The sequence below is a fragment of the Nannizzia gypsea genome, genomic scaffold (assembly GCF_000150975.2).
Source record: "Nannizzia gypsea CBS 118893 supercont1.9 genomic scaffold, whole genome shotgun sequence".
Taxonomy (NCBI): domain Eukaryota; kingdom Fungi; phylum Ascomycota; class Eurotiomycetes; order Onygenales; family Arthrodermataceae; genus Nannizzia; species Nannizzia gypsea.
In genome coordinates, this window is record NW_003345193.1 from 135,265 (window position 1) to 158,781 (window position 23,517).

The following is a 23,517-nucleotide window of genomic DNA, read 5'->3' on the forward strand; positions in this document are numbered from 1 at the left end:
ACCAAAAATCAATAGCACAAGGGACGATGTTAACCTCTCTGTAACTCATAGGGTATCCAAGCCTTAGTTCAAATTCATAAGTAGTTGAATACCGATGCCTCGAGGATCTGGAGTTCCGACGTGAAGACTTACCCATCACCGTACCAGTAAAACATTGAAAAAACGAAGTGTATTCACCAAAGGGCAGGCAGCGCAAACCGAGATAAGGAGATATTGGTCAACAAGTATTAATAGACCTTTCGTTCACTGTCCCCCGCCACAGCCAGCCGGCCAACTAAGTTTGGAGAGGACCAGGAAATCTCCTGCAGAGGTGGTTTGCGCTTTCGAGTGTGATAGATATATCAAGCTCTTTGGACAAGGCTGGCTGTGCAGACTTGACAGCGCGCCTTGCTTCCCCGCAAGACGGCTGCATGACCATTGGCAAAAAATGGAGGGCCAAATCACAGCGATAGTTATCTTTTCGGGCCCATTTGCACCGTCTTTCGAGTGTAGTCTGCATGGTTGCTTTTATCGATTTTTGCTGTGCTGCGGTCTCGTTTCGCTCTTGCCGTGGCTGTGATTGGCGGGATCTTAACGAAGTCGGTTGTCAAGATGTTCGTGCAGCAGCTGCATGATGCAAGGCGCCCAAGCCCGTTATCACAGCCTTGTCAGCTGCCCCTCGGCCTTGCGGATTCCTAGACGAGAGATAGGCCTGGGAGTAGCTAGAAGGCTGTGTTTGGCCCCCTGTCTGTGTGTAGTGGCCAACCAAGGTTTTAAACCCCCTTCTTTTCCTGTGTAAAGAAATGAGCAGACGAGACCAAACAAGCTATCCTGAGCCGCTGAGATATATTAAGATATATATTACAATCTTCAAAATCTGCATTTGTTGGACACCTATATACCCGCGCCTACACCGTTGACTTGAGGCTCGGTGGAAGATATCCTGCCCAATGAAAGATAACGATGCCCTAGACACAGGCTCTCGCCACAAGATCATTGTGGGAGTAGACTATGGAACCACATTTTCAGGTTTGAAAATCCCAAGCAGTAGCATGCTGGGGGACAAAGTATCTAACAAGTTTGCTATATAGGTGTCAGTTGGGCAGAGTCCACAAAGACCAGGTTGGAAGATATCAATGTCATCAACACTTGGCCAGGGCATCGGGATTCAACATGGAAGGTCCCATCGAGAATAGCCTATGCACAAGAGAATAAAAACAAGATACCCGCAGATCAATGGGGATTCCAGGTTTCTCCAAACTTGATGTGTTACTCCTGGACCAAGCTGTTGCTGGACAAGAGCGCACAGCTGACCGGCTATGATGATCCATCGTTGAAGGATCTATTTGGGTCAGGCCTGATGAGCCTGCCAAAGGGAAAAAGTGCACAATGCGTGATCGAAGATTACTTCCGGGAGTTGTATGTCTACCTTATTCACCAGCTGGAGAAAAAGATGGGAGCCGGTGTTTTCAATGCCACCCCAATGGAGATATATTTGACCATGCCTGCGATTTGGTCCGACCAAGCCCAGCTAGCCACTCGGAAAGCTGCAGAAGCCGCAGGGTTCGGGTCACGGCCATACGACTCTATCTTCATGATCAAGGAGCCCGAAGCTGCAGCACTTTCGGCAATAAAACCGCACCTGGGGCCCGACGCAATTGACCCAGTTCAGGTATGCAATCTTTTATCTCATGGTGGCTTATGTATTAGCTAACTCAGGCCTTAGCCAGGCGAGGGTATTCTAATATGTGACTGTGGAGGTGGAACGGTTGACATCACAACCTATATAGTTCTAAAATCAGAACCAAGGTTGGAGTTTGAAGAGCTCTGTGTTGGCATAGGTATTTCCTCCTGTCTTCGGTGGAAGCTGACTTTTTTGTTGCTAATCAAATCGCCCTACTCAATCCAGGAGGAAAATGCGGGTCAACGTACATCGATCGGAATTTCAACCAGTGGATGCAAGAGACGTTTGGAGAAGAATATACCTCAGTGCCGATGAGATTACGAGGGCCAGGTAGTAGATTTATGAATTCCTTTGAGAGTGCGAAGCGGAATTTCGGAGGTCCCAACGATGATCGAGGAGTGGAAGTTGGACCTATCCGGATGGATATCGGACCAAGCGTCCACTATGACGATGAGGAACTGGTGGTAAAGCTTTCCAAGTACGATATGCAGCGGCTCTTTGATCCCGTCGTAAAGGAAGTCATATCTCTGGTAAAGTCACAGGTAAAGGCTACTGAGAAGAAGAAAAAGAGAATCGACGTGAGTTCCCTTACCTAGCGCAGCCCCTTCAAAAAAGCAGTAGCTAACGGCTTATAGCGACTGATACTTGTTGGAGGGTTTGGGGATTCGGATTATCTCAACACCAAGCTAGGCGAATGGTGCAAAGGAAAAAATATCGGCTCTGTAACATGCCCGCCAGACTGGTAAGTGGCCATGAGTGATGAATTTTCCCGTCATACACAATAGCTAACAGCCAATAGTCAGGCTGCCATTGTCAAGGGTGCCTGTCTGCGTGGTCTAGAAGGGCTGAAGCCTATCATCACTCATAGTAGAGCACACTATGGCTGGTCCTGGGGAAAACGGTTCAGGAAAGGCATCGACCCCGAAGCAAATTCGTACACTGATCCACTCACTGGTGAAAAGATGTGTAGCGGAAGAATGGAATGGGTTATCCCCAAGGTAAGCAAGCAAAAACGGATCTTATTCCGAGCAAGAAAGAAAGGCTGACTCCTGGTCGTGAAGGGGAAACGACTGGACGAAAACTTCAAGATGAAGGCCGACATCCAGAGTACGTTCAAGCTCGGCCAGCCGTTGAATGAGAACATCACTATGTTCTCCTGCAACATGGACGAGGCGCCGGAGAGGGAAGACCACCACCGTGTCGTTAAAGTAGGGGAGATATCCCCAGCCTTTTCGACGTCCACATTCAACGACTTCCAGACACGCAAGAGCACCTCGGACGGGCAGACGTACCACCGCTTCAACTACACGATAGAGGTGAACTTCCGGTCCAAGGGGGGTATCCTGAGCTTTGCAGCAACGTCAGAAGGGAAAGTAATTGCAGACGCGGCTCTGGGGCTGCTGGAGGACTGATGGCATGACATTGCATGGCTGGTTTATGGTAGCAGCAGTGATGCTGTTGATATTGGTCGAGGCTGAAGCCCGTTGGACGGCCACCGAGATAATCCCGTAATGTACCTATTCTTTATATCTGTACAAGAAGACATTCCAAAGGCCATTGATCGATCTCTCGTCTCGTCTCCATGGTCCGTATCGTCGTCTCGCTGTGTCTGCCTTGGGGCTGTTTCTGTGGCCTCGACTGCCGCAGCCGCTCTGGTTCAAGCCAGGCGGAAGCCTGGCAAAAGAAAGCCAGCGGGAGGCCGTCTTGCGAATATCATCGCCATCCAAGGACCGCTTCTGTCCTCTCTCTTTTCTTCTTCTTCTCCCTTCTATTCCCCCTTTCTCTCGGCCTCAGCATGAGTTGATGTGCTGTCTCCACTAGTGAAGCAGTGAAAGAAGAAAATCCCCAGTAATAAAATTAAACGTCGCAGTTCTTAGCAGCAACAACCAACAACCAACAACCTGCCTCGCTCTTTTTTCTTCCTCGTCCTAAGCCATTTGCTGGCAAAACTCGCATCTTCGCCGTCGAGCGCACTCGTTTAAGCTGTCTGCGGCAGACTGCTTCTGCTCGGAAGTAGCCTGCTTCTCGTTTTCTTTCGCCTGACCGCACAAGCTGGCCTCGGAGGCCTTTTTCGCTGGTCCCTGGATCCCCCCGCTAACTAACTACCCAACAACCCGACCGAAGCCCTGATCAACCACAGATCGAACGCCGGGCAGATCGGCCTCGAAGGAGATCCTGAGTACGGTGCAAGAAGATCCGGCAGTTGACATGGCATCTCCTGATAGCTTGCGACAGAAGAATGGTGTTCTAGAAGGTCTGCATCTGCCATACTACTTTTCCGCCCCCATCAGCCCCCTTTTCTCCTTCAGTTCGTGGGAGTGCAAGGCCGGCGCCTCAGGCGACCGACCAGCAGTTGGAGCCATTGCATAAATGACAGGAGGAGTCTGTTACTGTAGCAATTACTGCTCTGGTGTTGTGTCCTAGAGTTTTGAAGCTTGCTGTATAGGTAGTTATTGACGCCTACTTTTCAATAGACAACACAGCCGAACAATCACCACAACATCAATCAAAAGAAAAAGTCGACCCTGACACGGGCGATTACTCTGAAGGTACGAGGAGTTCCGCTCTACCTAGTGATCCCTCCGAGCGATCTACAGAATTCACCCGCGAGAAAGTGTGTTCTGACTCCCATAAAGACGGCGGCGGTGAACGGCCTGTCCGCCAGAAGCTAAAGGAGACTTCTATTGCCGGAACAGGAACTACAAACCCGGACCAAGAATCCGAATACTCGAATATGGGCGAGGAGAACGGCGAGCCGCTAAAGGACAACAAGACCGATACCAACACAAGCGAGCGTGGACGATTGAAGAAGAAGCGATCCCTTGACGACCTGATGAACGAGGACGGACAGCCAGGTCACTACGATGAAAGTGGCCATAGAAGAAAGCGTTCTAGAGATTCGAAGATGGAAACTACACCTGAACGGGAAGCGGAGCCACAAGCAGATACTGCTGGGCTGGAAAAGGTAAAGAGCCCAAAGAAGAAACGAAGCAGAGACCAATTCGACAAGGACCTGGATTCAAAGGCAGAGGAAGAAAATGTGAAAGAAAAGGATGATGCTGCCGCCGATCCTTCCAAAGATAATGCCGATTTGGAAAGCTTAGGAGCTTCACCTAACAACCGTGCGGACAAGGGCGAACCAGAGAAAAAGCGTCATCGTGATAATTCGCAGGATCGACATACCGAGGAGCCAAAGAACGCGACTGCTGCTTCAAAGGTATGTCTCGAGATGGATGGCTGTTAAGTAACGTTCTATGCAAATCCTTACATTTCAATCTTATAGTCCACACTCCCGAATCCTTTCACCAACACTTCCGCAACTTCTCCATTCGGAACACTCAATGCCTCGAGGCAGAGCCCTACAAACACAGGCGACCAGTCAACCAAGGAACAGAGTACCAATCCCTCTGCCTTTGCAGCCTCGACGTTAGCTGCATTTTCAGGGTCGGAAACCTCTCCCTTTGGTACAATTGGAGGCGGCTCGTCCATCTTTAAGAGTAAGCCTAGCAGCAAAGGTGAAGGCGATGGCAAATCTAGCTCCATTGGGTCCGGGGCATCCCCGTTTGCAGTAACCTCGGGCCCTTCGCCTTTTGGCGCGTCCTTTAGTGGAAGTGCCTTTGCAAAGAGTTCATTCGCAAGCGGGTTTGCTGCGGCAGCACCAAAGCCCGGTGAGAGGCTGACTAGCTTTGCATCTCCTAAGCCAACAAATTTCGGATCTACGGCTTCTAAGCCAAAAGCATTTGGCTCAAAAGCAGAAAATAAGGAAGATGATGACGATGAAGCGGAAGATGATGATGAGGCTACTGAGGAGAAGGGAGAAACTTTCCAAGGCCTCGAAGAAGAGAAGGAAGATACCCGGTTCTTTAAACAAGAGAGTAAGTCACTCTCCCATACGAAGAGGTATTTCCCGTAGCCACCTGCTAACAACCCTTTTTTTAATCTACAGCCGAGACTGGAGAAGAAGGTGAAGAGACCCATCTTACTGTCCGAGGCAAGCTTTTCCACTTTACTGGCAGTGAATGGAAAGAGCGTGGCGTGGGCACTTTCAAGCTCAACGCAAAGAAATCAACCGAAGCTGCCGCCGGAGATGAGGAAGAAGGCGGAGCTGCTGCTACCAAGCCGTCGAGAAGATCTGCCCGGTTTATCATGCGTACGGATGGTGTATTCCGACTCATCCTCAACATTCCGCTATATAAAGGGATGAAAGTAGGGGACCCAGAGGGTAAGGAGCCGACGGGAAAACATGTACAGATATCTGGAATTGAGGACGGACGAACAGTGCCTCTCTTACTCAGGGTATGTTAAGCAACTTTAACTTTTATCTCATCCCTCGTTAAGCTATCTCCTTGAACAAGAAGCTGACGTCTCTACCCTCGACCAGACGTCTAATGCCGACGCTGCGAAGGACCTCCATGCTGCAGCCCAGGAGTTTCTCTCCGAAATGTGACCGGGGTAAATAATGAAAGAGAGAAACAAGATAGAGTGCATGGCTGGTTCTAAATCACTCGTTTTAATTTTCCTTGATTGTCATGTAGCAAAGACTCTCTTTTTCTCCTTGATGCAAAAAGAAACAGATAAAAAGAATATAATTAATGACCACCTTGTCTATCTTCTTGTCTGTCCTCCACTTCATATAAAAATGCATCATTCATATCTTCCCTGTTAATGTCATCCTAGAATGTGTAATTCATAGGATACGGGAGACTCCTAGTTCTGAAGTAAGCGAGCAGTTATCCAGTCCACCGCCTCTGCTGAGTCAAACTAGATTCCCAGCGAGCCGTGGGCGTCAATGTTATTTGTCCTGTTGCGGAGCCATGTCAATTCTGTTATCCGTACCCTCTAGTTATGATATAACTTCTTCCATTATTCGCGCAAAGTTCGCCTTCCCATTTCTAGGTCAGTCAGAATTCCATGCACTGCTACCCCGAACCTATGCGACGGCTTTGGTTGTGTCGGCTCTAAGGAGAACTGACCGTGTGCGTTCTCATCACGTTCATCGCCTTCCACGCCAAGAGCATCAGAGAAGGGGGCTAGTAGTTGTTTTGACATGAAATTGTGACTTCACGATAAAGCCGTTGAGAACTTTCTTCGTAACAAGAAGGGCATGACTCCATAGTCTCAGGCGAATAAACGTGAGTTATTTCCAGAGTTTTCGGCAGCCCCGGTTTGCATTCCAATAGGGTTGTAACTACAAGACTTTTCTAGTAATGATTCGAGCATTAAACTTGTAAGCGAACAGAAGCTTCTCCTCAATTGATAGATCAAAACAATCAAACTATTCGTGTGTTAGAGTTGGAATTCTATACTTATCCATGAATAATTAACATACAGGTTGGGGAGGAATATATTGTGACCTTTATAAATAGATTTTCGAGGCTAGCCGTCCCATTTGACCATAACTATCGCAGCTATTAAAAAGAGAATGCTGATGCTAGATTATTCAACTGCTAGGACTCATTTCCACTAATACCTGTATACTACAGTAGGAGGAACAAGTAGGATCAGCATTGCGGGTAAACAGCCAGGATTAAGGTGGGCTCTTTAGGGGTTGGACTTCGATTCACTCGGTTAAACGTTGAAATAAGGCCGGTTCTTTCCTTGGCGTGCGGCTCAGGGCCCACGCCACTCGAGTTAGTCCACGAACTGACTACCTGGTAAGTTAACGAAAGTTTAAAGTAGTTATCCAATTGAAATAACGTAGTAGGGACAACTAACTAGATATATTATTACGGTGTGGCGCACTTGCAGGGAGGTGTGTGCAGGTGAAGGCAACGAGTAGTTACGCTCTTCCTTGACCTGTGAATAAGAGACCTGCGTTATGCTAGGTAACCGAATTTTATCTTAAAGTAAGTAGATATCAACAAAAATTATTGTCGTCACATATCTATCTCCTAATATGTCATCCGGGTATACACAACTCCGAAGTTACACAATTCAAACATTATAATTTGATGAGTGAGCTGGAAAGTCATCGTTTACACTCACTTCCCCCAACTAGATCGATCTGTACTCTGATTCAACTAAACCATATATCAATCCTATAACTACGGAAGTGCGATTCTAGCTTCTACTTCCACTCAAGCAGCAATGCTACGACGTTTTATCCTGGGAGAAATAGGATGCCCGTGCCGTTTGTGCCTATACGAATTATGCATCCAGTTAGCAAATTGGTTAGACGGCTCCTTGGTAACCGAGCGGGTATAACTAACATACAACGCCAAAGTAGATACTGAGCCATAGTATATTGCTCGATCGAGCTACGGGGCCGAATTGCTGCCGGGAGTGATTTCGGCGTCGAATTCCGTTACTTGCCGGAGAAGACCCCTGTCAAAATTCTCAATTGAAAGGTTCTATCGAAATCCTCATCAGGAGGCCTGAAGCTCAAGAAAGATTAGAAAATGGGGCGAATTAGCTCTAGGACGGAGGGGAAGTAGTAATTCGAAACCCTACCGGAAAGGGAGGTTTGGTTCTTAGAATCAGGAAAAGTAATGTAGGGATGTGGCAAACGTCAGCTGTAGGATTCGAACCCACACACACCCTCATCTTATACGTAACAAGGCGTAAAGACTCTCAGCGTGATACCAGATGGTCGCCACAGACCATCAGCCAACAAAAAAGGAGGGTGGGTTGAACACATATAGACGCGATGACTCCGAGTCCGAAGGCTCGGTCAGACTATACGTCTGAAAAATATTATATATTAGGTCCGAAGCTCCATAAATGTCCAATGTGTTCATCCCGTTTTGTCATCGCATCCACGTAATCGATAGCGCATTAAATGCAGCTAGGGATCAGTGGTTCTCGATATAACTCGAGTATATCCCGCTAACGTCTGTTATACGGGTTTGAATTTTTTTACTGTTTAGATAGTTAGCGACTAATGGGCCAACGGCGGAAGGGCTCTCGGCAGAGTTTGTATGATTGGTCCGCGACCGCGGCGAGGCAATTTCTGGAAGATTGTTTCGTCGCGGTGGTTAGCGAGAGAGCTTTCGGCCCAATACTTGTAGTCAACGGGCAGCTTAATCCACCTGTTCAGGTATTCGGCTTTGTCCACTTCTTGGGGCTGCGTGGTACGTATCATACCCCAGCAGCCTATAATTGTGATGACCAGCTCGCTACCAATCCTTGACACATAGGATATGCCGTTGAAGAAGGCCTTATCTTCTCTAGACCCAAGGTAGCATGCGAAAATAGAGTCCGTCAGGTGAGAGATAAAGGTACATACCAATATCATGGTACGGGTTGCGGTGGTACTCCACCTCGAGTTGTAAGCAATAACTAATTGCAGCCCCATACTAAATAAACTTATAAGTTCCCCGAGCCAATAGGCCCCATTCCAGTCGCTGCTACTTGTTATAATTTCAAGTGCTGATTTCCTTAGAAAGGCGGCTAGAATTCGACCAATAATAGCCATAATCCAGAGGGCCCCGGGGTATTTTAGTTCACCACTTTCTCTGATATTGTCATAGAATAGTTTAGCAAATTGCTGCCTACACCTTGCCTTGTGGAATGCATAATTCCCGTTCCTCTCATCGCATGCAGTAATGTAGTCTTTCACCTCGTCCGAATCTAGCCATACTCTCAGGATCTCGACATCGCGTCTAACAACAGAAGGAATAAACATTAGTATAAGTGTGCTGTAAGTTAGGACTTAGAGAAACAAACCTGCTATACCCTGGAGCCATTTCGAAGTCTAGTCGAAAGGCCGTCAACTTGCTGGTTGTAAGGAGTAGGGTTGGATAATGTTGAAACGAAATTCGATTCAGTAATTTAGGACTATAGTTCTGAGAGACGCGATCCTGGAGAAGAAAGTCTTGAGAAGAAAAAGACTCGCGTCAGTTTCGAGCCACAGGTTTATGTGTCTCTCCATCGCGCTTAGTCACGTTTCTGCCCCATTACGGAAGGTGCGTATGGTGATATACAGCACCTTCAAGCCCAGCAGAGGACAGCTGGCTAGGTGCTAGAACAAGAAGAGGATAAAAAGGGTATCAAGACACTGCCATATTAATATATTCATTAGTTCATACTTTTAAGATATACACTAAGAGTAACGAGAATATCGAGGAAGGCCACCCGCCGCCGTATAATAGGCACAACTGGTGTCCTTCAAGCAGCGAATAAAACAGCCATAAGATCAAAAGGGTATCATAGTATACTGCATTGCAACGTTGAACTCAAAAGAAGACTGACGGCGCTTAATCTAACGCCGTCCCGTATCTATCCACGTGCCACTTTTTCATGGCAAGGGCAGTATCGACGGCGTGCTCTTCGGTGTCATACGTTGAGGCTATTGGGTAGGGGCTGCGGACGCTGATATACTCTCCGCTGGGGGAATAGCCCTTCAAGAAGGCAAACTCCTTAGCTACCTTGGTCCAATCTGACCACCTTTCGACCACTTTGTCGAAAGCTATTTCCCCCTCGGGGGTGAAATGCCTGGATTGGCAGAGCAGGGAATATGGTGATACCCTACCATGTTCATCGTATATGGCCTGCCTAAATTTTTTGACCACGGTAATGATGTCGGTACGATGAGGATACTGATAAGAAACTTCATCTTCAAAGAGATCGATGATGTACTCGATATGCCGTGCGCTGCTCCGAGCCCTTGCTTCTGCCTCACTTCTCATAATTTCGCGATCGGTATCTTCGGCCGAGGGAAAATTTTCCGAAATCCATTCACTAAGATATTTGAAGATACCGGCCATAGTCGCAGTTATACAAGATATGCTAATTACCAACGATGCCAGGAATAAGATACTGCAAAGATAGTCAACGGTGTATGTCTGGTTGATGGTCTATATTTCAAAGATACTAGGGTATCAGGGGAATAGAGCATGTAAATTCGTACGCACCAGCTGGGTAGTTACTAGACTGAGGGCTCATTCAACTGTTGTGTGTTTATAGAAATGCAGAATTAGAGATAACGGAGTTCGAAGGAAGTTACAAACTACGTCATTCGGCAGAAGCCGATTGGCGCTAACGAGCAACTTCACGTGACCTGACTAATGAAACTAATTTACCATCCTTATCATTCTTTAAAAAAAACAACCACGTGTATTTCACTTTACTATACTTATATAAATATTGAGGGCGACTAGTTGTTTCCCTAAATATACTTAACAAAACACTAAGGAACCTCTATACTATGCACAAACCATTCTCTTTGTATAGTCTAAAGAAATTTAGATTAAGAAGGGAGGAGGGACACAAGGATATGGAGACAGTAGAAAGGGAGCATTTTTCAAAGAAACATCTTTATTAAATTATAATAATTCCAATTTACTACCTGCTTATCTCGGATTTACTGCCTGGTACCTTTTATAGATACCCCTGAGAAGAATGATGGTACATAGGATTATACCCGTAATTACAAGTGGACAAGTCCGATGGTTGGCATTACACTGGCTGTATAAACAGATAGGCGGCATACAGAACATAGAATACCCATCAGCTCGCTTACAAAGGTAAGCAGGACATATATTATCTTAGGTAGTTCGAGAGGACAGGACAGGCCTAAAGGGGTTAGCGCCAGCCCTAGCCCCCTCCCACCACACTCTCCAGCTCTTGCTTCTTTTGTTTTCTTTTCTTTCCTCTCTTTCTTTCTCTTTTTCCTCTCCTTGTCCGAACAGTTCAGATTCGAGTAAGTACCTAACTTTGTATAGGCTCTTAAACGCGTGCAGAAAGCTTTGACTGACCCATTACTATCCACTCATCGCGTATACAGAGACTATCGACAATATGGTAAGTGTTTCTTCTTTTGTTTTTCTTATCTCTCTTTTATGGGAATAACAAGTATGATTGCATGAATGCGGCTAATATACGATTGACATAGACGTTCAAAGCTAAGAACGTTACGATTTACAACTACCATGCCAACGGGCATGGTCACGGCCGTGGGGGAGCGAGACGGGGGAGAGGAAGAGGAGGAGGGAGAGGGGGTGGTGGGGGACGCGGGGGGCGTGGCGGAGGGTTTCTTGAGGGCGGGCCAAGGTCGGCGGAGGAGGAGGAGAGGAGGAAGGAGGCTGAGAAGCTTCGGCTTCGAGGTCTTTCGCGGGAAGAGAAGGCGGCAGAGGCCGTTCGTCTCCGCAAGGGGATCGAGCTCGACAGGCTGCAAATCCTCTGGAAAGAGGAGAGGATTTCGATCCTTGAGGAAGGGATTGACGCGTCCGACGCCTGCAGGGAGTCGGACAGTTGGTGCTTTCTGGTGACCCTGCTCCTGAGCCTGCCAGCGCTTTTTCCGACTCCTCTCCTGTCTTGAATGATGGAGAGGCTGGTGGTGTTCCGGTGTGTGATATGGAAATGTGATGTGATGTTTTCCCTCTTTTTTCTCTTTTGTTATGGCGTTTGGGCATTTCTGCGTTTGGGCGTTCTTGTTTTACCTAGGCAAGACTTGCACCTCTACGCGGTGTCTAGGACCAGTAGCCAGTTGTCTGGTGAAGCCAAGCAAGTCACCAAGTCGTAAAGAAATACCTTTTATATCCGATGGGCTTCCAGTTAGCAGAAAGCTGTAGGCATTCACTTAGGCCTCGGGATATCATCCCCAGGCTGTTTGACTGGATATATTCCAGGCAGCGGGCTGCCACCCAAGTTAATTTATCTACTAGGATACCAAACACCTTTCTGCCTTGCTAGGATTTTCAAAGGTTGAAAGCCAGTTATATTATCCATTTTCTGGATGGTATTTTTCTTCTCGGCTAGTTGAATGACCTGGGCACTAGAATAAAAGAAGATGAAGAAGGGGTATCAAGACACTGCCATTTTAATATATTCACCAGTTCGTACCTTTAAAATATATACTAAAAATAGCGAGAATATTGAGGAAGGCCACCCGCAACTATATAATAGATATTCAAAGTTATAAGTTTCTATAATATAGAACTACAGATCAACACCACATTCTATACCGATAAAATACCCCAGATAGAACGAGGAGGAGAGGAGAGCCTAGAGAATGGCTCTAATTGAAGAAACCATGGAAATTGACCCCGTGGTGGTGGTGGTGGTGGTGGTGGAGGAGGAGGAGGATGGTAGAAGCAGAGCGAAAACTCTGCAACCACAGGAACTTCCCCCCAACAGAGGAAAAGATAATAGGAAGAAGGAACATGAAACCTACTTAGCAGGATTTGAGCTTATTGAGCATGGATACCGTCACCTAGTAGATAAGAGAGGTGAGTGTGCGTCTCTAGCCAAGTGGTGGCTAAAGCAGGGTATTCTAGAACAGTTTACCCTGGCTAATTATCTTATAGGTGATAGTATCTAGGCTCTCTAGATATTAGGGTTATAGAAGGGTTAGGGAACTAGGAGAAGGTGTAGATAATTAGCTAGTTTAGTTAGATAAGCACCCGTATGGTTAGATAGTAACCGAACGGCGTAAAGAGATTTATTTAATTGTTTATTTATACAATAGATATAAATAGTGGCCTTTAAGCAGCGAATGAGATAGCTATAAGATTAAAGGATATTATAGCATACTGCATTGCAACGTGGCAGCGCTTAATCTAGTTAATGCAGTCCCGTAGTTATCTATCCACGTGCCACTTTTGCATGGCAAGGGCAGTATTTACGGCGTGCTCCTCAATATCATACGTTAAGGCTAGTTATTGGGTAGGCGCTACGGACACTAAAACGCTCTCCGCTGAGGGAATAGCCGCAGTTGTACAAGATATGCTAATTATCAAAATTACCAGAAATAAGATACTGTAAAGATAGTCAACGTTTGAAGGAAGTTGCAAACTGACGTTATTCAGTAGAAGCCGATCGGCACTAGTTAACTCGGTACCTAGGAGGTAGTTAGTTAGTTAGTAACTTCACGTGATCCAATTAATTTACCAACATAGTTCCTGGGCAAGCTTCTATTATTGGCCCGACAAAGGAGAACTTTTACTTAAGATCTCGATCTCATCCAGATGCATGTCAATTTCCACATTTCTATTACCATGTCATTGTTATCCTGGAAAGAATGCCCGCTGCGAAGAAACACCGCCTTCTTCGACAGGAGAAGGAATAACCTACTCTGATATCAAAGATGAGGAAGTCAACATTCTCAACCAACTTCAATATTTCGAGAAGCAAACCCAGTTCATCGCCGGCCTTGCCAAAAGGGATGGCTGGATCACGAGTGTTGTTGCTTATCACCTAAACATTAACCCTTCGAGATATAATATAGCCGAATCAGCAGAATGGCTCAAGGGCAGCTTCAACATATGTATCCCAGTTGCTGTTTAAGGCTAGATAAAGGCCCAGCCTAAACATCGCGTTCTTCTTCGAGTGCCTCTTCCATTCAAACTTGGCGAAGCATTTAGGCCAGGTAACTCCGATGAAAAGATTAGATGTGAGGCCGGCACTTATGCATGGCTTTAGGAAAATCACCCTGGTATCCTTATTCCACAACTTTACGGATTCTCACTATCGTCTGGTGAATCAGTAAGTCTCCCTACTCTATGTCATATAGTAGAATTAGCTAATAAATAGTCTTAGTTCACTTAGGGGATTTACCACTCCTTACTAGACTATATCACCGTGTATATCGCCAAATACTCTCATGGATCAACAGATTTATATGGTCTGATCATGCGATTCTATCTCAATACGTCCCCCATCCTATTGCAATCCCGCCAGACCTCGGATATATTCTAATAGAGTGTATCGAGCTAAACCGAGGAAGGATGCTCTCAGATACTTGGGCCAACTATTTAAACAATATAACTCTGAGGACTACATTATTTCAGGGCCTTGCTTGTATAATGCTGAGCCTTGCCCGTGTCCCTTTACCTAAAATCGGATCATTTGTTATAGATAAAAACGGCTTTATCTTACTTTCTAATCGGCCATTAACTCCCGAAATTCAACAACTAGAGAATGATGAAATCCCTATAAATATATACTGTGATTATACCTACTTAACTATAGATTCTTATATTACTGATATTGTAGGTATTCACAATAACCGTTTACGCTATCAACTAAATGCTATTAATGATGGGTCAGATTTTATTTAGTAAGCGACAGTCTTAATAGGAACTCGTGTTTCAATCCCTCTTTTTTTCTGACGAGACTTATGCCGGGGTCTATTTATATTCTCGTTAACTGACCTTTATCAGAGTAATATATTTGTTGATGAGAAGTGGAATATTACTTCACTTGTGGGTCTTGAATAGGGTTGCGCTCTACTAATTGAGATGATTCATCCGCCTTATTGGCTTACAGGCGATTTCGTTAATACTATTAAGGAAGATAAATACAAAAGGTTATGGACAGAATTTATATAAATCTTAGCCTAGGAAGAATTTGATACTAAACGGCCACCAATTTATCAACGATAATGACAAGAGGATGGGAAAATCCTCTTGCTATTTTCCGCCTATTCACTGATAGGATTTAAACAAAACTTATTAGGGAGGACATATATGAACAATACGAACAGGAATACAGTCTTATTATGGCATCACATTGGGCATTCGATATCACCGAGACTATCAATAAGAAGATGGAAGACCGAAGAGAATACGACAACAAACTTCGGCACGCCTTCGGTGAACCAGCATTATGCTAGTGACAGCCCTACTTCTGACTCGACCCTTGGGTCCCCATGGCCTCCTGATTTTCTGTGCGTCCCTCATTTCTGCTCAGAATGTTATACGCCATTTCACAGTTTATCTTCTTTCGTTTGTATTGGGAGCGCTTGCCAGAAGACATCATAGCATTTGCCGTGGCTGGAGATACCATAACCCAATAAGATGCTTCCCCGAATTAGGGCTCCTCCTTTCCCTTTCCCTTGTCCTTTCCTGCGTTATCGGCCATTGATGTTGGAACGATAAGGGGTGACAAGTGATAATGCTATTTCTGTTAACTCAGCTATAGAAAGGGGGTTGACATAAGAGCCTAACCTGTACCACAGATTTCTTAGCGTTTTTGTTTGTGGATAGATCAAGTTTCACCTTCGGATTGTATATTGTTTTCCTTGTGTTTGCTTGTCTCTTTCTTAGAGGTTTGGGTAGGTGAGTATGAAGAAAGAAGAGAAAGATGGAGAGGGCGTGAAGAAGGTAGAAATTAGAGATTAGAAAGGAAAGGAGAAGCGCTTCCCACCCCTAGGGTAGGGAGACGGGATGGCTGTCTCATCGTGTAAATCTGACAGTAGTTGAAGCGCTTGTATACTCTTTCTATTAATGCGTTATAACTTCGTGAATTCTCATGAAGGCATGAGAAGTACCACGAATTCCCATGATTTCCTGTGCCTAAAAGCAGCCATAAAGCCTAGCTAGATTGAGTAGTTGATGCATTCCAGGGCAATTAGTTTAGTGGTATAACGTCCGTTTTGCATACGGAAGGTCGTGATTTCGATTATCACATTGTCCAGGTTATAATTTTGCAAGTTTTTTTTTCTCTTCCGCGGAATATGTGATCTACAGCAGATAAAATAGTTGGAGTAAATTTACGAAGACCCTTCTCTTTGTTTTCCCGGTTCTTTTTGCGTGGTAATTGCTGGCCGGGTCGAGGAGCAAATGTCACGTGATGATGCGTTTTTATCGCGGCTACGTCGGAAGAATGAGGAAAAGTAAGATGAAGAACAAGTGATACCATGTTGGGAAATGGAAAACCCGCCGACTGTGCACATGTTAATGGCTTGAATGATTCAAGCTCATGGGATTGTGGCTGAATATCCATAGCTTTTAAGAACCATGGAAAACCAGAGGAAGAGGAAGCGAGAGGGTGATGATGGTAGAGACAAACAGGATTCAACCCCGGTTGTCATTGGTTATGATGGTATTGATAAAGGGAACCTAGCGAAGAGCAGGCCGTCGGCTATGCCCTCACACTCTAGAATCGCCTCTTGCTCAGAACCTTCATCTGCAATACCCTGGCCTGAGGAGTTTAAAGCCCTGAGCAGGATTCATCGGGCGCTGAATGTCGTGTATACCTTCTGCTGCACTCGTCAGCATTACACCACGACGTTTAAGAAAATAAGAAGCTCTGTTGAGTCTCAAACTGGCGGCCGACCGCTTACTGTTGAAGATGTTGCCAGAGTAAGGTTTCTCATTCCACACTCTGTCAGGTTTGAACTTTCAGATACAGGTGTGACCAGTATTATGGGAGTGAAAGAGGTCAGGATAAAGAAAACCTCCGAGATATGGAACGACTGGGAGGTGGAGGGAATGGGTTTAAATGCTAAAGATGGCGAACGACCACCTCCTGATACTGAACTTCTTTTCGAATTTGTGGACGGAGACCTCAAGCCCGAGTCACAGCCAGGTGTAGGCCTAGGTGGTTACGAAGATATTAGAACGCCAGTCTATAGCCAAAAGAAAATGACTGCATTGATTGAGAAGAGGAACAAGAAATTTTCCGTCGCTATTGATACCTTTTTAGCCAGCTGTCGGGACGATAACGTGGACCCAGTGCAGCGCCTAGAAGCAGGAAAAGATTTATACATGCCTCTATCCCCCGATAGTGGATGCAACATACCCACCGCCGCAAAAATTCCAGCACAGATACCCAAGACAAGACAAAGCATTGCGGACATAATATCTGATATCAAAAGGGAGACCTGGTATTGTAATCAGATTGTAAATGGCGGGTATCGTATATTCGACGCTAAAATGCCAGCCTATGGAGATTTAAATTTCCTTCTTTCACAGAACCTGGTTAATGCACTGTACAACACTCGGGGGATTACACAGTTCTACTCTCATCAGGCAAAAGCCATAAATGACCTCCATGATGGCCACAATGTCATTGTTTCTACATCCACAAGTTCGGGGAAGTCCCTCATATACCAGGTGCCTATGCTTCACGAGCTTGAGGAAAATCCACACAGTAGAGGGATGTATATTTTTCCAACAAAGGCACTAGCGCAAGACCAACGACGAAGTATGCTTGACATGCTGCAGTACATGGAAGGCATGGAACATATTATGGTAGAAACATTTGATGGTGACACGCCAATCACAAGTCGCAATTCAATCCGTGAAGAGGCGAGAATTATCTTCACAAACCCTGACATACTCCATATGACTATTCTACCACACGAGTCGCTGTGGAGGACCTTTTTGAAAAATTTGAAGTACGTTGTTGTTGATGAGCTTCACGTCTACAATGGGCTATTCGGGACCCATGTTGCTCTCATCATGCGTCGCTTGAGAAGGATATGTGCTTCGATAGGGAATTCTGATATAAAATTTATATCATGCTCTGCAACTGTGGCAAATCCAGAAGAGCATATGAAGGCTATTTTCGGCGTCGACGAAGTGAAATTGACTGATATCGACGGATCGCCCTCAGGACGAAAGGAGTTCCTTTGCTGGCAGCCACCATACAAGGATCCTAATGATGCTAGCTCCGGCCGTGGAAGCAGTATTGATGAATCAGCTAAGATCTTTTGCCAACTTATTCTACGTGGAGTACGAGTCATTGCATTTTGTCGTATTCGCAAACAATGTGAATATCTGTTAAATACGGTCAAGAACGAATTCCGTACGCTTGATAGGGCAGATGTGTCTCGCTTCGTGATGGGCTACCGAGGAGGTTACAGTCCACAGGATAGACGGAAAATTGAACGCGAAATGTTTGAGGGCAAGTTGCTTGGAATTGTGGCAACAAATGCACTGGAGCTTGGTGTTGATATTGGATCGTTGGATGCAGTAATTACGCATGAATTTCCTCATTCAATATCCAATTTTAGACAACAAAGTGGGCGGGCAGGGAGGAGAAATAAAGACTCTCTGTCGATCTTGGTTGCTGGTCGGAGCGCAGCAGACCAACACTATATGAATAACCCCGACGATCTCTTCACAAAGCCCAATTGTGGGCTACTTGTTGATCTAGAGAATGAGCTTGTCCTTGAAGGTCATATTCAGTGTGCCGCCTTCGAAATGCCTATTCGCCCGGAGAACGACTCTGCATATTTCGGGTCACAGCTGGCGCACCTTGCAGCTACTCGGCTCATAAAGGACGATATGGGGTTCTATCATTGTCATGAAAGATTTAGACCTAACCCCTCAAAATTCGTTTCGATTAGAAGCATCGACGAGGGGAACTATGCCATCATAGACACCACCAACAACAGAAATATTGTTATTGAAGAGATTGAGGATGCTCGTGTTTTCTTCACTGTCTATGAGGGCGCCATATATTTTCATCAGGGAAACACCTACCTCGTGAAAGAGCTTAATACAATTAAACGGTTTGCAAGAGTGGTTCGTGTACATGTCGACTGGATCACCGAACAACGGGACTTTACAAATGTTGACCCTATTGAAACTGAGGCAATCAGGCGTATTAGCAGATTATCCGACTATAGGGCATTCTTTGGAAAAATTGCTATTCACACATTAGTATACGGATATTTCAAGAAAGACAAGAAGGGTCGAATACTTGACGCTGTGGCCCTTGATAATCCTCCTATTGACAAACTGAGCAAGGGTCTATGGTTGGATGTGCCAAAGACTGCATTAGAAATCCTCTCATCCCATAATTTGAATGCTGCAGCTGCTATACATGCAGCGGAGCATGCAATCATGTCACTTCTCCCAACATTCCTGATATCCTCGCCTGGAGACATTCGAACGGAGTGCAAAGTCGCAAAGAAAGAACTAGGGCCAAAACATCAGCAGGCAGCAGGAGGGTCTAACCGTGATCAAGATTCAAGGGCACGAAACCACTTCTTCCACCCCCTTACACCCCCCGCGCCCCGTCGCCAGAGACAGGCACGGCTTGTTTTCTACGATGCAAAAGGAGGTACATCTGGTTCTGGAATTACCTCCAAGGCCTTCGAATTTATAGATACCCTTCTTGTTCGTGCTAACTCCCGCATCGATACATGCGCATGCACAGCCGCTCAAGGTTGTGTAGAGTGCGTTTGCAATGAGCTTTGTCCTGAAATGAACCTTGTTATCAGCAAGGCAGGTGCTTCTGTGATCTTGAAATGTCTTCTTGGTCTAAAGGTTGATGTTGATTCTTTACCATGGGGAACAGAATTTGATCGAGGTTATGAACCTGGGACTGGAAGCGAGTTGGCGCAAGGTCTGGAGACCGTCATTGAAGCTGTTGAAGTTGCTGGAGGTTCTGGGAAAAAAATTAGGATATATGACCTTGATGAATAACGTTATTACCATTGGCTAAAGTAGGTATCCTTTAAAACATATTATGCCTATTACTCAAGCAATGTTGCCTTACTTTGGGCATCTCGTATGCAAGCACAAGCTGGGTGTTGTTGATACTAAATATCTTACGTAGCAACGACAGTCTACAGTTTGGATAAACGATCTGAACTCCTTTGCGGACATCGAGTCCTGGTTTCATACCGCACTACCCATTGTTTGATCTAGAAAACACCTAACATCAAAGATAAGTCTATAGGTACATCTCCCTAGATTCTCAGCCTATTTTACAGAAAATGTCCTTGAAGACACGTCAGCACGTTTTTTCCAAATTATCGACGCCAAATGTGGACGAGTTGGTTTTATCACACATACTTCCCTATACTGCCAAGTACAATTCCAAATCACAAAATGCAGTAGGTGATGCTGAGAACACAATGCACATAGAACATTCAACCCATATCTTTCAAGACCTGTAATATGGATAATTATTGATGTAATGCGGTGGAAGTGCATTAAAATGACCATGTATTTTGCAAATTGCAAAACTGTGCTCATGAAATGTGAGGTCCGTGGGGGGTCTGGCCCCGTAACATTAAGGCTGGGATGTATTATGTCCTTTAGGGGGGGGACTGTGGGGGTGATAGCCTTTGATGGATTCCACTATGCGCGCTTGGCGAGCTGCCCTGGCTGCTATCGTCGGAGCAAGTCATTCTACCGAAAATAGACCGGATATCCCTCACTGCCTCCCTGAAATTGTCTCTAGGATTCGTAGTACGTTCTGACGTCCATTCTCGGATCTCTCGAACTAATTTGGGATATCCTTCGCTGTTTGGCAGCCACCAGTCTGCAACTTCAGGGACTTTCCAGATATCTGCTACCCTCGCTCGAAATGCGGGAGGGTATATGTAACTATGTGAAATAACGGTTAGTAACCAGCTTAATCGCAGCAAGACAATAATTATAGAAAAGTATGGGGAGATTTGTATCTTAATTTTGCAGCTTACCCGTGTTGTTCCATCTCAGCAAGCCTTTTCCGACACCACATCCTATGTCGATCATCAGGCGGAATGTACAAGCAAATCAAGCCCAGTACATTATGAAACATTAGAGGGAACATTGAGGCCTTTTCGGGTAGCCTGTTTATCGTCTCAACCAGCTGGCATTGTTCCAATGCAAATTTCGACATTTCAGCTGGTTCCAGTGATTGTGTGATCAAACCGATTTGGCAGTTGTACATTAAGAGGCTGCTTCGGAGTTCCAGTTTAACTAAATCAACTTCACTAAACGGACTAGTATGGACAAGCCCCGGAACATAGGGATCGACAATGTCATTTATCCCCAACGGTATCTTCTCTGGATAACTCATGACCAGGTAATTTGGGTCATTGTATTCGCCGAGCTTTCGAATCATTTCTGTCATAGTCTCAGTGATCACTCTTCCTTCGGCGAGGAATTCCTCTTGGGAGATGAGGTTCTGGGAAACTTTGCCGAGGAGAGAGGCAAGATCCACTGCGCACCGCTTGTTGCAGGCACAAAAGGCGAAGAGCTCCTTGCTCAGAGAATTGGGATCGTCTGTAGCTTCCTGGTACGCTTTCTTCTCTGCTCTTATATACCATTCTCGGCCCAGGATTGTGGCATTACCGGCCATCAAACCAGCCATGACATCGTACCTCATGTTCCAATGGACGATGTGCATGCGGAATCTGTCATCTAAGACCTTGTCAGGTGAGTATAATTGAAGAATCATCTGGTGAGCTGCGTGATGATGGTCTATAAGATTGACCCAGTCTCCAACGTATTCCTAGATGCAACAATCAACGTACGGACCACTAACTGCCGTGATATTGGCTGGCGACATACCTCGAAAGTAGTTAGTTGAAGTATAGTGAGAATCGTAGCATCTTTGTGAGGTTGGTGACTTTTCAGAGAAAAAAGCAGCGATGAAACAGATTTGTTGTAGTATTGAAGAAAGGTATAGAGCCGGCCATTAGGATGCCGAATAGAATAATGATAGGCAGAAAATGCGACCACGGCATAAAGAAGAGGTTCGTATTCTAAGGCGTATTTCATCAGGTCTTCGCTAATGAATTTGGCAGCAACAGATTTCATCATGTAGTGTGTGTGTGTGATGTGCTGCGTATGGTATCCTAGAAAGAATTTTACATCGTCACTAAGACTAGGGGTATCTGCAATGCTAGATGCAGAGTCTGGGATATCGTCATGTGGATCCCAAAAAGTATCGGCATGGGCTGTAGGGCTGTGGGACCCTGTAGAATGCGCTGTCACATCACTGGCAGGGGATACACTAGCGTCTTGCGAGGTTGCCCAGGTATCCGAATTCACGGATTTCTGTTGATGGCTGGTATTGGCAGATCGACGAGTTCCGAGCTTTTTCCTGACAGTATTACTTGTACGTCGCTCCGCTGTGTGGTCTGGCGATTTTGCCTCTTGGGGATTTTTCGATGTAATTCGACTGGCATTTTGGTCCTTCTCGTTCTCTTCACCTTCGGGCTCGCTTTCGGCAATCACTGGGCAGGTCTCTTCCACTTTCACGCTATGTTTCTTTGCTGACTTTTGAACTGGTGGGGGATATACACATTCCCGTTTCCCCTTTCCACAACCTAAATATAAACTGTCAATACAACAAAATGGTAAGGAGTAGGAGAATATAACAGAGGAAAGGGATTAATAGACGTACGGTCACAGGTAGGACGCTTCTCATCACACTTTACGGCATCACCGTTAGCAGGATACAACTGATATTAAGGTTCAGGCGGAATTACCTTGACTCGACGGGCACGGCAGGTAAAGCAGCCGCTCCTCGTACGTTTATGCTTCTTCTGCTCAGGAATTGCGGGAGAAGCGGGAACAGACTGTCCATGGAAAGCTTCTTGAGGAGAAACAGGCTGGTTTGGCAGTGAATGTGGATGGTGCCAGTATGTCAATGGGTGTTGATATTGCCGTTGGTGACTCTGCAGTTCTGGCCCCCTGTACCAGTAGTTAGGCGTGAGCTTCACGTTCCCATGCCCTAGTGGCTGCAAGGGTTGCAGGGCGGCATTTGATTTTTTCGAGTGGTCATCTATCGGGTTGGGATCCATTTTGGTACGGTGCAAAATTGTGAATAGAGCTGTAGATGTTTTGAGAACAAGATATCCAGCCTATACAAGGTAGCACTCAAGCCGAACGCAGTGCATACGTCAATGAATATGGTGCAGAGACTAGTTCGGGATTGAGGAGTTCTGGATCTAGAATGGATCTGGTGTTAATATGAGAACGCGGAAGCATTATTGAGAACAAGGTCAAGGAGGAGCATGTGAATATATAAAGATAAGGGGGAAGCCCTAGTCCACAATTATAGCATGCGGCTTTGTCTTTCACAGCCGCTGATATAATGACTAGGAAAGGAAAAAGTAATCAACCCTTTACCCGGGCGTAATGATCAGGATCGTAATTGCGAGTACTTTTCCGAACCCCACACAAAGATCATCCAAGGATCACAGAAGATAAAGGTCAAGGGAAAATCCTTATAAAAAAACAAGGCTAAAATGCGACCTTTACCTGGCGTAAATGATGAGGCAGGATGCTAACCGTATTTTGTGCAAATTGTTGGGAACCTTGTACACCACGAGGGAAAGGAGCGGATATGGAACTTCGTATGGCTGGACGACTAGAGGTGCAGGAGGCAGCACATGGCTTCCATCTGCCAGGGTGGGCGCATGGGATGACGGGGAATGAGAGGGAACAAAAATGGTAGAA

General features: G+C 45.7%; 10 protein-coding genes and 1 non-coding gene across 11 annotated transcripts; 7 read left to right on the forward strand and 4 right to left on the reverse strand.

The window, feature by feature from the left end:
* Positions 1-929: 929 nt before the first annotated feature.
* MGYG_08284 (hsp70-like protein) lies at positions 930-3,075 on the forward strand (the record flags this gene model as incomplete). Its single annotated transcript, XM_003169332.1, has 7 exons — positions 930-1,008; positions 1,071-1,651; positions 1,706-1,820; positions 1,889-2,241; positions 2,299-2,405; positions 2,463-2,661; positions 2,725-3,075. 7 exons carry the CDS (start codon positions 930-932, stop codon positions 3,073-3,075), a joined length of 1,785 nt encoding a protein of 594 aa, XP_003169380.1.
* Positions 3,076-3,871: 796 nt separating this feature from the next.
* On the forward strand, positions 3,872-6,110 carry MGYG_08285 (hypothetical protein; the record flags this gene model as incomplete). The annotated part of the gene is made up of 6 exons (XM_003169333.1): positions 3,872-3,917; positions 4,138-4,212; positions 4,300-4,880; positions 4,947-5,538; positions 5,610-5,959; positions 6,045-6,110. The coding sequence occupies 6 exons, from the start codon at positions 3,872-3,874 to the stop codon at positions 6,108-6,110; spliced, it is 1,710 nt and encodes a 569-aa protein (XP_003169381.1).
* A 2,430-nt stretch (positions 6,111-8,540) lies between these two features.
* On the reverse strand, positions 8,541-9,348 carry MGYG_08286 (hypothetical protein; the record flags this gene model as incomplete). Its single annotated transcript, XM_003169334.1, has 2 exons — positions 8,541-9,264; positions 9,329-9,348. 2 exons carry the CDS (start codon positions 9,346-9,348, stop codon positions 8,541-8,543), a joined length of 744 nt encoding a protein of 247 aa, XP_003169382.1.
* A 510-nt stretch (positions 9,349-9,858) lies between these two features.
* Positions 9,859-10,368, reverse strand: MGYG_08287 (hypothetical protein; the record flags this gene model as incomplete). The annotated part of the gene is made up of 1 exon (XM_003169335.1): positions 9,859-10,368. The coding sequence occupies one exon, from the start codon at positions 10,366-10,368 to the stop codon at positions 9,859-9,861; it is 510 nt and encodes a 169-aa protein (XP_003169383.1).
* Positions 10,369-11,002: 634 nt separating this feature from the next.
* Positions 11,003-11,921, forward strand: MGYG_08288 (hypothetical protein; the record flags this gene model as incomplete). Its single annotated transcript, XM_003169336.1, has 4 exons — positions 11,003-11,127; positions 11,157-11,184; positions 11,326-11,404; positions 11,506-11,921. 4 exons carry the CDS (start codon positions 11,003-11,005, stop codon positions 11,919-11,921), a joined length of 648 nt encoding a protein of 215 aa, XP_003169384.1.
* A 693-nt stretch (positions 11,922-12,614) lies between these two features.
* MGYG_08289 (hypothetical protein) lies at positions 12,615-12,923 on the forward strand (the record flags this gene model as incomplete). Its single annotated transcript, XM_003169337.1, has 2 exons — positions 12,615-12,831; positions 12,910-12,923. The coding sequence occupies 2 exons, from the start codon at positions 12,615-12,617 to the stop codon at positions 12,921-12,923; spliced, it is 231 nt and encodes a 76-aa protein (XP_003169385.1).
* A 507-nt stretch (positions 12,924-13,430) lies between these two features.
* Positions 13,431-13,943, reverse strand: MGYG_08290 (hypothetical protein; the record flags this gene model as incomplete). Its single annotated transcript, XM_003169338.1, has 3 exons — positions 13,431-13,442; positions 13,676-13,798; positions 13,914-13,943. The coding sequence occupies 3 exons, from the start codon at positions 13,941-13,943 to the stop codon at positions 13,431-13,433; spliced, it is 165 nt and encodes a 54-aa protein (XP_003169386.1).
* Positions 13,944-14,009: 66 nt separating this feature from the next.
* Positions 14,010-14,820, forward strand: MGYG_08291 (hypothetical protein; the record flags this gene model as incomplete). Its single annotated transcript, XM_003169339.1, has 3 exons — positions 14,010-14,086; positions 14,172-14,592; positions 14,764-14,820. 3 exons carry the CDS (start codon positions 14,010-14,012, stop codon positions 14,818-14,820), a joined length of 555 nt encoding a protein of 184 aa, XP_003169387.1.
* A 1,126-nt stretch (positions 14,821-15,946) lies between these two features.
* MGYG_10581 lies at positions 15,947-16,018 on the forward strand. Its single transcript has one exon. It is a non-coding gene; the product is annotated as a tRNA-Ala (tRNA).
* A 323-nt stretch (positions 16,019-16,341) lies between these two features.
* MGYG_08292 (Hrq1p) lies at positions 16,342-19,761 on the forward strand (the record flags this gene model as incomplete). Its single annotated transcript, XM_003169340.1, has 1 exon — positions 16,342-19,761. One exon carries the CDS (start codon positions 16,342-16,344, stop codon positions 19,759-19,761), a length of 3,420 nt encoding a protein of 1,139 aa, XP_003169388.1.
* A 617-nt stretch (positions 19,762-20,378) lies between these two features.
* On the reverse strand, positions 20,379-22,859 carry MGYG_08293 (hypothetical protein; the record flags this gene model as incomplete). The annotated part of the gene is made up of 5 exons (XM_003169341.1): positions 20,379-20,670; positions 20,766-21,562; positions 21,622-22,382; positions 22,460-22,487; positions 22,545-22,859. 5 exons carry the CDS (start codon positions 22,857-22,859, stop codon positions 20,379-20,381), a joined length of 2,193 nt encoding a protein of 730 aa, XP_003169389.1.
* Between the last annotated feature and the right edge of the window lie 658 nt (positions 22,860-23,517).